The sequence below is a fragment of the Arachis hypogaea genome, chromosome 4, assembly GCF_003086295.3.
Source record: "Arachis hypogaea cultivar Tifrunner chromosome 4, arahy.Tifrunner.gnm2.J5K5, whole genome shotgun sequence".
Taxonomy (NCBI): domain Eukaryota; kingdom Viridiplantae; phylum Streptophyta; class Magnoliopsida; order Fabales; family Fabaceae; genus Arachis; species Arachis hypogaea.
The window spans coordinates 627,516-641,449 of record NC_092039.1 but is presented as its reverse complement, the minus strand read 5'-3'; the positions used below and the strand labels follow the sequence as shown (position 1 = coordinate 641,449).

The following is a 13,934-nucleotide window of genomic DNA, read 5'->3' as shown; positions in this document are numbered from 1 at the left end:
ATGGTCATCCAAAAGAACGGATGTAATTATACAACTGTGTACTGTCAATACTTCAAAATTAAACTTTATATGTACGGATGTATTTTCAAATAAATATATTTTGGCATGTTTATATGCAGTGTTTTGATTGTAAAACACTTATATCCTTTCCTCTTTGATGAACTTTTTTTTGGCTAATATCCAAAAAAAAAAAAGAAAGTAAGTTTTGCTTCCAAAAACTGGATCTTGAACAAAAATATCTAAGTCTTTATTAGTAATTAAGTCTTGAACGAAAATAAAGCTTCACATAAATTCCCAAAATTAGAAAGCAATAAATTGTAGCCTAAGTTACTAAACAAATAATATGACTTTTATTATATAATTCTTGAGTTTAGAATAAGCTGAATGAAACATGCTTGATTCTTCAAACGTAACATTAATGTTTTCATCAAAGAAACTACTATTGACAATAGACATGATCAGTTACATTTTGTTAGGATTCCCCTACTAGTTATCAGAATTACGCTTTTCTTGAAACCTAATTCATTTTTAACAGAATGAATTGATGAAACCAACAAGAAAGGAATCGGGTATATACTTCAATTCCAAAAGATAAGAGCCATATAGTGCATTTATATGATAATAGTATTTAATTTGTAACAACCATTAAAGTGAAAAAGATATATGAGGCTCTTTAAGAATGTTGCCATCATGTGTGACATTCAGAATATATCATCATTCATAAATAATACTTGTGTAAACGTGATTGCACTCTCGCCTTCTTTATGTATCTTCATTCTAAATCTTTAAAGTAGCATTTGGTGGAGAAATAAAGACAGAAAAATTAAAACTGAGAGATAAAGATTAAAAGATAGAGATTAAAATAAATTTTAATATTTTATTTAGTGCAAAATGGGAGATAAATTAAAATAAGAATAAAATTTTAATTTAATTTGTACAAATTATAAAATTGAAATTAATTAATTGAAATGAAGGTATTTTAGGTATAAAATGTTATTAAAGTTTCAGTTTCTGTCTCTAAAAATCTTAGTCCTTTGTGTCCCTATTTTTTAGAAGTATTGAAGTACTAAAATTTTTTAGACAAAGACAAAAATTTTAATATTAATTTCTGAACCAATAAATATGATATTGAATTTCAATCTCTCAATTTCTGTCTCAGTACTTCAAAATAAATGCACCTAAAAAACTGTTATGTGGTCACTTTCATGCATTGGATCGGACATGCAACAGAGCTTGAATTTGTAGGAATTAAAAGTTTGACAAGAAATAATTAATATATATAAAATATCATGTTTTATGGTTTAGTTTGCAGCTTTCTTTGTTCACGTGTAACACATTTTTTCTAATACATGGATAATATTGGAAACTAAGAGAGGACACTTGTGAACAGGCTTGTATGAACAAGAGTAATGATGAAATTTTAGATTTTTTGGTCATAAAAATTTCCACACTCCGTTATAAAATTTTTATTTAAAAATTTAAATTCTCACACTACATTATAAAATTATTTTATTTAATTAATAGATATGGATAATTATATTTTTGACAAAAACAATATAACGTACAACTTATTTATAGTTGTCCAAAAAGAAAATTAAAGTGATAAAAATATAATATTTTATAATAAAAAATCATGAAATATCATCCTAATTAATATATCATATTCTAATACTATTCTAACCTTCGCTATCAAACTCAAGTCAGAGATAATAATACTATTTTTAATTTGGACAAAAAATTGTGAATTCTATTAGGATAGGTTTTGGTAAGGTAGTTTTGTAAGGTTAAAATCGTAAAAGTTGAATAATAAGAATAAAATTGTTCTATTCTAAATATAACAAAGACAAAAAAATAATTATAAAAAAACTTAAAATATTTTTAAGAAAAGATTAAATAACATAATGATAATTTACTAAGGGATTAAAGACAAAAAATCATCTTAAAAAAGATTTAGAATGAGAATATATCATAACACAAGAAAAAGGTAAAAATTAAAATTAAGTAAAAGATTGAAAGCAAAAGGGTCCATGTTGAGAATGAAACAATGTATTATAAGTTTAATATTCGAAGAGATGGTTAGAGACTTTAAGATTTTACAATGTATACCCTTTTAGAGCGTATGTTTGGCGAGGATAGTGGTTGCGTCTCTCTTACTCACTGCTTAGTTGAAATTAATGGTGGGACACCTATAAGAGTGCACACTGTTTCTTCAACTGTTAGCATACTATGACGTCAAGTTCTGCGACGATTATCAGTTGTCAGAATGTATGTGGCTTTGTCCATTAGACACGTATGCAAAATGTACGCAGTTGGAAAAAATCATATTTGGGCTTAATCCCGAATAATATCGGGTTACGAATAGTCAACCAATGCATGAACTTATGGCCTGTTTAGAGTAGACATGCATCACATTGATTACCACATTTTTTGTGCTTAATTTCTGTGATTATATTTATGCTTATTTTCTTTTTTTTCCCTGTGTTCTGTAATAAAATTGTATTTATTTTCTGTTATTGATTTTGGTTACTGAAATGGATTAGAATATAACTAATGAAAAACTGGAATTAGGATAGACCAGCGAATACTAAACCTAGAACATAGAATTAACATGACAATTTAAAATGATAGAGCTATTGCTTAGCACTATTAGAAAAATCACTTTTAACAGTCATTTATTTTGCTTTTCAATAAAAATAGCCGCTGATACATTTACCGGCAATTATTAGACATTAGCTGTCTTATGCTTTGTTAGTAAAAGATTTTAACGACAATTATACATTGCTAGTAAAGACCTTTTTAATAGCCGCTAAAAGTTATAACTTTTAGCAGCCATTTTTTTGACAATTTTTATGGCCACTAAAAGTAATTCTAATATGGTAATGTTATTCACTTTTAGTTGTCATTACTATTGCCGCTAAAACCCATTTTACCGGCAATTTATATAGCCACTAAAAGTAATTCTAAATTTGTGTATGTCCACTAAAGGTGTTGAAACCTACTCTAGCTGATCGGCAGGTAGATGCAGGAGTACCACCCAACGTAAATGGACCTCCCTGATAATCAGTCAGTGCTTCATTCAAATCCACGTTAAGATCCACTACACTTTCCTCAAATTATGTCCTATAATCACCACCTGGGCTGACAAATTGGGCAATCTCGGCAAAAAAATCACTACCCGCACCAAAGACCTGCCTCATTTGCCTTAGGCTACCGAAGTCCAAAAATAGGGTTGATGCCTCAACTTGGGAACTTCCACCCCCCACCCTTGGCACCACTACCAAATTCAGACCCCAAGCTCCTTCTCCTCTAGGACCTACAGAACCACCAGCTCCTCCCCACCTAGTGTTACCCCCACCACTCCCTAACTAGAGCCACTCACACCTCCTCCCTAACCGGAGCTACCACCACCCCAACCCTAATTGGACCCACCTCCAGCCATACCCCCACCCCATTACCTCCATCATCATCATCATCAACTTGTTTCTCATCCAACACCAACACATCCTCGAATCCTGTTACCATAGGCTAGCTGTATCGGGTGCCAACGTGCTCACAAGTTACCCTACACCTGTTGTCTTGCATGTTTGGTTCCTGTTGTCTTGCTAGTGCAGCAATATGATCCCGAACAGGAGCATTTGCGGGAACCCTTCCTTGGCGAGGATCTACAAGTAACCGATCATGTGAAAAGAACCTACGGCCTACTCTAAACCACCAATCAAGATACTTAGCCAAAGGTCGAGGGTCTGGAACCAACTGAAACTCAAGCACGCTCTGATGTCTTTGGTCCTAATATTGATGCCATGTGGCGAATACTTTGGGAAATCATCGGGTCGGTCATCAACCATCCTTCTACAACAGAAAGTCAATGTTGATGGCTGATTCGAAAATATGCTGAATTCTCCCAAACTGAGATAAAATCTTGTCAACCTGATGCCACCCAATTGATGCAAAGTAGATCAATGCAATAGTCAACTTTCATAATAGTGTGTGACCAGGCTTAAGGATATCAAGATGGACTACTAGGATAACCTCAAGAGCGTTGTACTGAATCCAAATGAACTGCAACATGACAATTAGTCAAAATTAACAAAACCATAAATAGATACACTACACGTAAGTATTATGTCATAAACCTAAACAATTACCTGGTATAGTCGAAAGCGATTAATGGAAGCTTATACTTACATCATCTACACCCAACCTGTTTAGCCTTAGTTGAGTAGCAATGACCCGAGGACCCTTCTCGTCTGACGATAGCAGGTACCTACCTCACCTGGAAGATTCATAATGATAAGCATTAAACTTAGAAAAAATGTTTATGAACTAGTGCACTGTAAATATCATCCATGAAAAGTACTCACCTCGATGCAAGCGGCCAAAGTATGGTGTCAAATCCTCTGAGCCTGAACGTGGGAAAATGATAAAAAATCCAAGACTGCAGCAATGCCAGTGGCCCAACTAGGTTCTTAATATTCAGGTTAGCAACTTTGTAAAGACACCTGTACAATCAAGACAAAGTAGCCGAACCCCAGCTATACTTACTGAGCCCATCATGGTCTGCAACATACGGAAGACATCGTAAATGAACCCTAGCACTAGACTAGTTCCTCAAAAGCGTCGTGGAAAACAACATCATAATATAACCACGCGCATAAATATGTACTGTTGTCTCCGATGCATTGGCAGGCAAGACTTTGAACTTGTTCTGGAACCACGAAAAAGAAACTATAAACTCATCGATACAATCATCTGGTGGAAGTTCACCGAATAACTCTCCAAACCCACCCAAGCAGGCTTTCTCCCTCCATCAACTACTTGAAGTCACTGAGACACCCACTAACTGCATGTCCATCAATGGGAGGCCAAACTGGTTTGCCACATCCTGCAGAGTTATCGTGCACTCCCCCAACGACATATGAAACGTATCGGTCTCAGGACGCCATCGCTCCACAAATGCACTGATCAGCGGCTCATCAAGTTTAAACCAATAATCATTCAGCCGATCAACATGTAGTAAATTGGCACGATCTAAGTTGGACACTACAAGGTCATGTATTATCATTTTCTGTTGCCTATAGACACTCCTAACATATCGAGTTGGCTGATAAAACAAAAATATTAAGGCCACAATTTATGGGGTCAGTATACACACAAAAAATATATAATTCAAAGTAAAAAAAGAATACAGAATAAGCTAATGACATAAAACAGGCCAAATTATAGGTATTTATTATAATATCACAAGTCTAACATCACAAGCATAAATATATCATAAACAAAATTTCTGAATTTAAGTCTCTAGGTTCTCCGAAGTCTAACATGATTTACAATCATCCAAAAACCTGAAAATTCACTAAACAATAAAATCCTAAATTTCATAATCACAAATGTTGTAACAGTCAATTATACCTATCAGCCTTTAAATCAGCCAATATCTTATTAGATATTCATATTGAAATTAGATTAAATTCATCAGGATATAATTGGCATCAACTAAATCAACTAAACACGGATTTTGATAACTAACCTCTTCATCGATAAATCTGGCAACATGCGCAATACCGTTCAGGGGGTACATATCTCCCTCATTAGCGGCCATCCTTGCCTCAGGGCTGATTCTTTCCACTTTGCCGCACAAATCGCCACTTTGTGCTACACTCCACCACACAGTGGTTGCTATGTGCCACCCCCCGTCGCAACCTCGTCGCTGTATGCCGCACGCCGTCACTCACTGCCCCTTCCCCCACTGATGTGGGCTCTCTTCCTCCCCAACCTTCTCTCCGACACTTGGATACGGTGAAATTGGTGGCAAGGTTAATCACTGCAACGTCTTCAGCTTCCAATCCGAGTATAAATCGTCGCAGCCTCCTCAGGGTTAGGTAAGTTAAGGGTAAATCGTGGTTGGGTGTTAAGGATGTGCAATTTCGAACATAAATCGTGGCTGAGTGTTGAGGGTTAGCTATTGCACATAAATCGTACCAATTCCTTGTGTTTTTGTCTTGAAACACGTAAATCCTCCCACTTTGGGATGATTTATACACAATTTGGAAAGCTCGCCACTTTAAGACGATTAATGAATATTTTTTCATAAACTACCCATGCATAAATCATCCTAAGGTGTAATGAATAACATATTATATAAATCACAAAACTCTAAAACGATTTATATATTATTAAAAATAGGAGATTCACGTTTTAAAAATTGTTTTAGCAGAATCAAATAATTTTAGAAGATCTTTATTTTATTGGCTCTAGTAGCTCTATTTTTGGGTTATGGGTAGCTCTTTGTTGTTTATAAGATTAATTATATTTGGATAAAATGTAACAAGTTTTTATAGTTAAACAAATGAATTAATTAATAGCAAGTTTGTATTCGGAAGTTTTGAATTACCTAGCTAGTTTAACATAAAATATGTGACAAGTATCACAATGATATCAACAACACTCAAAGTACATTTTTTTGTCCCGAATTTTACTTTTATTATCTTTTAGCGATGAGATGCTCTTTTCGTATTGGGGAATGCTAGAGAGATAATAATTTTATTGAACAATATGAACAACTACTAATAAAATAAAAATAAATTATATTTCTAAATTAATTTTCTAAATTTTAATATTAAAATAATTATCCGTACACTAGTAAAATGAACATCTGATATATCTATTGTTTACATTATTTAATATTTTTATTATTCACCTATATTTTTGTTTTTGTATTAATATGTAACGAAATTCTTTTCTCAAATTTTTTATTGTTGAGATATACATGTTCATGGTGAACAGAAAAAGGGTATGGCAATCTAATCCTACAATGGCTTTGTAAGATATGCTCTTTTCCCCCTGATCACATCACATCCATCTCGAACAAGTTAAAATGGTATATTAATACAGTTCACATGATGACAAACTTAAGGGACACAAAAGCTACATCAATTTTTTTATATATATTCACAAAAAAATACTACATGTCTAATAAATATTATTATTTTTTATTAATATTTAATTAATAATAATTTGTATCTATATTTATAAATATTATATTATTTATATTTATATTTAATAAAATTTTATATAAATAAATCAATATAGTTTATATTTATATTTTTTAGAATTTATATATATAAATTAATAAAATTTATTTATTTAAAATAATTTAATATTTATACTGACTAAATAATGATAAAAAATACTAAAATTTGTTGACCTACAAAAATTTTTGTATTCGCAATGATAATTGTAAATTAATTTACTTTATTTATCCTAGCTAGCTATATATAAGAATTTGGATCTGTAAATAAAGTTCATCCAATTCAAACCACACCGCACATAAATTAAGCGTTCGGATCGGATGAATTTTTTCTTAAAACCGAACCAAATCGCACCGCAAACACCCATACTCTTAAATAGTTTCTCTTTTATATTTATTTTTGCTCCCACCTATGAAATTAACAATGAGAGATCACACTTTACTCTTTAAGATAAAATTAGAGAATTCAAATCCTATATATAAATAGGCATCTAAAGTGTTCATCTAATGAACTTTGAAAACAGGCCTAATAAAATCACCAAAACAAACATAATAATGTTTAAGGCAATTCCTCATCATCAGGGTTTGGTGAACCCATTCGAAATAAGTGATGAGAAGATTCTAGAGAAAGTTTACCAAACACATTTCCATTGTGTTGAAAAGTACGACCATGGATCGCTCTACCTTGTTGCTTCAAATGTTATCAAACATTCAATTGAAACTTCTGAATTGATTTTCAAGGTAAAATATATTTGTATATTTTTAAGCATTCGATCGGCAATGATTATGATTTTTTTTTATTTTTTATTTTTTTTTAAACAGAATGAGAAACAAATTAATCAAGATAAAGAAGAAACGGCTCCATCAATATCTTTTCCGCGACTCCCTCTCTTAAAGCAAATTTCATGCCAGGTAATAACAAAGTTTAAATTAACAAAGTTATAACTCTATTTCTAAACAGTAATATTAGAAAGAAAAAAATATCTTATTTAATATCTATTAATTATTATAATAATTGACTATTTTTTTATTAAATATTTCTGATTTCTAAATACTCCTTTCTCTCTAATGCGGAATATTATAATGGTTCCATAATGCATGATATTAAGTTGTGAACTTGAGTTTGGGGATATGAAGTGGGAGTAACAAAACAGGATTATTCCACTAATATATTGATTTTAATTTAACATATGATTAGATTATAGAATAAATATCCAAATTGTTTTTAAAAAAAATTCAGATAAAATATTTTAATTTTTTAAAAAATTTTATTGAAAAAAAATTTATCTGATATTTTTTAAAAATCTAATTATTTTATAACAAAATTTATTTGTTCAAAACACATTAAAAATTTGATTGAAAGTTATTAAAATATTATTAGAATTATTAGTAGTTGAGAATTAAATCAGTAATAACTAGTAGTTAGTAAATAAATATTTATGAAGTTAGTTAAAAATATCTTTATAAATAACATGACTCTTGTATCAGATAACAATAATTTTATATATAATATTATTTTTTTATTCTACTCTTCTTTCCGAAATTCAACAAAAGTTACAGAAAATTCATAAACACAAGTGAATAATACAAGTTTTTTAATTTTTGAATATTATTGTAGATGATATGTGTAGGCAGCGGTGAGAAAGATGAATTTGCAGATGAAATAACAATATTGATACTGAAACAGTTGAGATCTTACTCATGGGAAGCAAAAGCAGCGATATCTCTAGCCGCATTTGCGTTAGAGTTTGGAAAGTTCTGGCACCTAGCGTTGCCGCCACGTGGCGACGAACTCGGAAAATGGTTGGCGGAGTTGAATGGGATTGAAAACTTGAGTGAGAACAAGGAGCAGCTGAGTAGGTTCAATGGATTGATGAAGAAGGTGATGGAAGTGATTGGTGAGTGCATGACCAACAATAATGAAGAGTACAACATTGAGGATGTTCCTGCCTTGGCTGAAACATTGCATCACATCCCTGTTCTTGTTTATTGGGCAATCATCACCCTTGTCACCTCTGCCACCCACATTCATTCCTTCACTCATAAGTAAGCTTCAATTCCGTTAGCCAACTTCTGTGAACTCTTATTTATGATTGTGTTTAATGGAAGGGTTTTTATAAATGTGTTTAATAAAAATGTCTTTTTTATGACTGTGTCTAATAAAAATGTTTTTATAGATATAATTTTTAAATGTGTCTCTTTATACATGTGTTTAAAATATATAATTAATTATTATTGACAATAAATTAACAGATAATATATTAGTACCCAATACTTTTCCAATCTATTATATACAGGATCATTCAAATATGCATGTACTATCGTGGTTAAGATTATTAGATCAAGATTTTTTAAAGTGAGAAAATTAGTAAAGTAATAAAGTGATGAGTTAATTATTTTTAAATTAAAATAGTGGAACATATTTTTTAGAATTTATAAAATCAATAGTGATTAACCTTCACTTTATCAATTTCCTCAATTAAAATTTACGTTGATTATAATATTTTAAAAATATTGTTAAAATTAAAATAATATTTTTTATTATTTAACAGTTTTTTTTAAATATTACTAACAAAGATATATATTATTATTTCCACAATAGTCACTATAATTATCATAACATAAACATACTAAAATTAATCTTACATTAAAGTTACATATATTATTATTGTCACCACATAAAAAAGTTTTTACTAACAAAGATTCCAAGTTTAGTATCTAAAAATAATAAATAATAAAATTTAATTATTAAAACATAAAAATATTTAAGATTTCACTCATATTTAGTTATTGCAAAGACACTTTACTTACAACTGAAAATATTTAGGTCTTAACTGCCTTTGTAAACACACACTCTAATAACAATTTATCATTCAATGTCTCTTTTAATAACTCTTGTTCATTCTCTCTGCATCACTAGTTGCAAGATCATTCACATATATTGTGGTTTTAATGTGTGCTTTATTTATTCTTTTCACTTTTATAGTGATATACACAAGTTTAAATATATAAATAGAATTACTCAGAATATATATAATATGATTTAATTGTTAAAAACACTCTGAATTAATATATTATATATACAGAATTAACTTTTTTTTATTTTGTGTAACTTTTTTTTCATATAGTTGGCATTGCTTTCATTCTTTCAGGGGTTATAAGTATGAATTATCCAAATTTGATGAAAAGATTGACTCCATTCTCAAAAATTTCAGGGAACTCCGGGAGAAGTGTAAAATGCAAATAGGTAGTTAATTATAGGTTTTGTAATTAACTAGCGGCCTTTAATTAGTGAAGGGTGTTTATTCTCTTACATTATTTGATCTTAGAATCTTCAATTCATGGTGAATGTAGGAGCAATAGAAGATTACAAAAGGCGCAAGGATATTATCAGTAGTGCCATTGAAACTACTACTAATAAGGATATTGATATTGTAAATTTTCTAGATGCTCTTATTATCCCTAATAATGGAAGCCAAGATCAAAAACTAGTTGTCTATAATGGAATTAGCAGAGAACAGCAGGTAGTATTTGCATTACTATATTGATTAATAATTTAGCTTTATCTGATATTCTCTGTTGTTTAATTATTAGTATTTTTCATCAGTCTCTAGTGATTTTTTTTTAAATTTCTTTCATTCTATATTATTAACGATTTCTAATGGCTAGAATTTCAGTATATGATACTGTTTCTCCTAAAAAATTAAGTTATATAGCGTTTGTTTTGAGGTATTAAGATAGAAATTGAAAGATTGAGACTCAGTATCATGTTTGTTGGCTCAGAGATTGGTACTAAAATTTCTGTCTTTGTCTCTAAACTTTCAGTATTTCAGTACCTCTAAAAAGTAGGGACACAGATGACTGAAATTTTTAGAAACAGAGACTGAAATTTTAATAACATTTTATACTTAAAATACTCTTATTTTAATTAATTAATTAATTCTAATTTTATCCTTTGTGTAAATTAAATTAGAGCTTTATCTTTGTTTCAATTTCTGTCACTTATTTTACACCAAGCTGAATATTGAGATTTATTTCAGTTTATATCTCTTAGTCTCTCTATCTCAGTCTCTATCTCTCCACCAAACACTAATAAAAGAAATATATGAATACTTATATCTCTAGTACGTTATTTTTTCAGTTATAGAAACTCTAGTACGTTATTTTAAATTAGAGTTTTATTCTTGTTTCAATTCTTATTTTCCATTTTGCACCAAACAGAATACTGAGATTTGTTTCAATCCCTATCTCTCAGTCTCTGTCTCTCAGTCTCAGTCTTTCTGTCTCTGTCTGTCCACCAAACGCTTAAAAGAAATATATGAATACTTATATCTCTAGTACGTTATTTTTTCAGCTATAGAAACTCTAGTACCATATTATGACACTGCTTCTCTACAAAATTTAAACTGATAGGAAGAGGTTTATAAATGATTATATCTATGACATTTAGGGTTAACGATAAACGGTTGATCCATAATATTTGAATCTTAAATGCAGGTTGGCGTTCAAGATTTCAAGAATAAGTACGTATTATTGTTCATTTCAAGTATTGATGACACCTTTGAAGGTGAGATTCAACTACTAAAATCAATCAATGAGAAACTAAAGGAAGATCCAAAAGAGATACAAGGCTACAAGAAAGAGGACTTGAAGATTTTATGGATTCAGTTAGTGGATGAGGGTGATGGAGATGAGAAACCAAGCAAAGCAACATTGGAGAATCTTGAGAAAGGGTGGTATGTGGTAAAGGAATTTAAGTTCAAAACAGGTATAAGGTTGATGAGAGAAGTTTTCAACTACAAGGACAAGGCAATTATAATGCTCATAGGCCCTCAAGGCAAAGTAGAGAACCATGATGCAAAGCACACAATTTCTACATGGGGAATTGATGGATTCCCATTTAGAGCTTCTGATCACATTCGTCTTACAAAGCAATGGGACTGGTTTTGGAACGTACTCATCGATCTCAGTCCATCAATAAGGGAATTGGTATGTGAATATTTGCACCTAAACATCTATAATTGTTTATGTTTTATCTTTCTTAGTCCCTTATTACGAAAATGAATCTTTTCGATTGTTAAAAAAAATTAAGAGTGTAAAGTGTAATCTTTAACTTTTTATTGTTCTTTCTCATATTTATTTTTGGTCCCACTTATAAAACCAACGATAAGAGATCACACTTTACTCCTTCAATTATTAAAAAAATTGAGATGATCTATCCCCCTTATTACTATGTATACATCCACCACCTCAACAATCTCACCCCTTAGAGAGAAGAGAAAAGCGCAATAAAAGAGAAAGAAGAAGAGGAAGGTGTATAGAAAGAGAGAAAAGTGTTAGAAAGAGAGCGGTAAAGTTATTGTTAGAGGAATGATAGAGAACCATAAGAATTTATCGTTTTGGAGAAAGTATGTTGTTGGATTACTAAACTAAATGAGTTAGATTAAATAAACAATTTTGTTAGGTAGATAATAATTTTTGTAAATAATATGAACAATAAACTTTAAAATCAGTCCAATAAAATAAAAACACACAGCATCTCTATGAAAATCACAAAAATCACAAGTGAAAAAGAAAGATTATTAGTCACTAAATTTATTGTCTCCTTATACTTTTCCTTAAATAAATTCAGATGGTTAAATAATGATTAAAATCAATAAATTCTGAGGCCTTAACATTTATCTTCTTGTTATTTACAAATATTTTTTTTTCACCTTACATCCAAAAATAATATTTTTTTTTTCCATGAAATCAGATAGAGAAGGGCTGCTACCTGTTCATCTATGGTAGTACCAACAATAAGTGGATCCAAGATTTCACTACAGCTTTGGAGAACATGAATGAAAGCATGAAATCACCAGAAACCACATCAATAATTGAGTGGTATCAATTTGGAAGGGAAAGCCCAAAGATTATACCATGCTTCTGGATCGCCATAGACAACTTACTACTCTCCACCAAGAAACAGAAGAAGAATGAAGAAAAAGAAGAAGAAAACTCTGTAACAAGAGAGATACAGAAGCTGCTGTTACTTAAACAAGACCCAAACGGATGGGTAGTTCTGAGTAAAGGGCGTCAGGTGAAGCTTCTTGGTGAAGGTGAAGCTATGCTTTACACAGCCAAAGCTTTTGATGCTTGGAAGAAGGGAAGATTGTATAAAGAAGTAAGCTTTGATTCTGGTTTTAAACATCACTATGAGCATGAGAGAAGCAAGCGTAAACAGAAATGTGCACATAGAGAATTTGCTAATTATCCCACAGATATTTTAGCTCAAATTCCATGCCCTGTTAAGTGTGGACATGAAATGGAGGTAACTTCAGTTAACTATAAGTGTTGTCATGGACTTGAATCTAGCCATCATGTTTAAACTTTTTTGTTTACACTTGTAATCATCTTTGTTAACTATAAGTTGAGAAATAAGTGATAAAAAATATTATTTATACACTAAAATTAATTTAATGTATTTATGTATAAATATATATGTAGTTTAATTTATTTTTAATATATTTTTATATTTTAATATTATTCTTATACTAGCTGACTTTAGTAACTGATTTTAATGTATATATAGTGTTTGTTTGAGCGTCATTATTTTGTTAAAAAAAATATATTTTTCAATGAAAATGATCTTTTTTTATTTTTTAGTGTGTTTGACAAATTTCTAGTAATAAAAGTAAAAGGACTAGAAAAATAAAAAAAAATTTTGAGAAGCTGTAATTTACATCTTTTTTTAAAAGATTTTTTTTCCTTAAAAAAAGATATTTTTCATATAATAAATAAACAAAAAATTACTTTTATATTGTTATACCAAAAAATAATTGATAAATAAAAATTTTTTTTGTATGAAATACCTAAACATAAAATTACTTTTACTTTTCTATAAGATCTTTTAAAAAAAATAATTTTA

The 13,934-nt window shown here is 30.3% G+C and overlaps 1 protein-coding gene across 3 annotated transcripts; it reads left to right on the top strand.

Moving 5' to 3' along the window:
* Nucleotides 1-7,539: 7,539 nt before the first annotated feature.
* Nucleotides 7,540-13,490, top strand: LOC112795561 (protein SIEVE ELEMENT OCCLUSION B). 3 transcript variants are annotated; one of them, XM_072234742.1, is made up of 7 exons: nt 7,540-7,768; nt 7,850-7,939; nt 8,715-9,073; nt 10,180-10,274; nt 10,382-10,551; nt 11,525-12,016; nt 12,783-13,490. In XM_072234742.1, the coding sequence occupies exons 1-7, from the start codon at nt 7,583-7,585 to the stop codon at nt 13,392-13,394; spliced, it is 2,004 nt and encodes a 667-aa protein (XP_072090843.1). In that variant the 5' UTR covers nt 7,540-7,582; the 3' UTR covers nt 13,395-13,490. The 3 variants fall into 3 exon arrangements, with proteins under 3 accessions (XP_072090843.1, XP_072090842.1, XP_025693337.2); XM_072234741.1 differs by having other exon boundaries at nt 8,646-9,073; nt 10,243-10,274; XM_025837552.3 differs by having other exon boundaries at nt 8,646-9,073.
* Nucleotides 13,491-13,934: the final 444 nt, after the last annotated feature.

Excerpts from the sequence above, each read along its gene's own strand:
- LOC112795561 (XM_025837552.3), top strand. The coding sequence starts at position 7,583 with ATGTTTAAGGCAATTCCTCATCATCAGGGTTTGGTGAACCCATTCGAA. Across the intron at positions 9,074-10,179 it reads ATTCATTCCTTCACTCATAA|GGGTTATAAGTATGAATTAT; the intron begins GTAAGCTTCAAT and ends TCATTCTTTCAG. Across the intron at positions 12,017-12,782 it reads GTCCATCAATAAGGGAATTG|ATAGAGAAGGGCTGCTACCT; the intron begins GTATGTGAATAT and ends CCATGAAATCAG.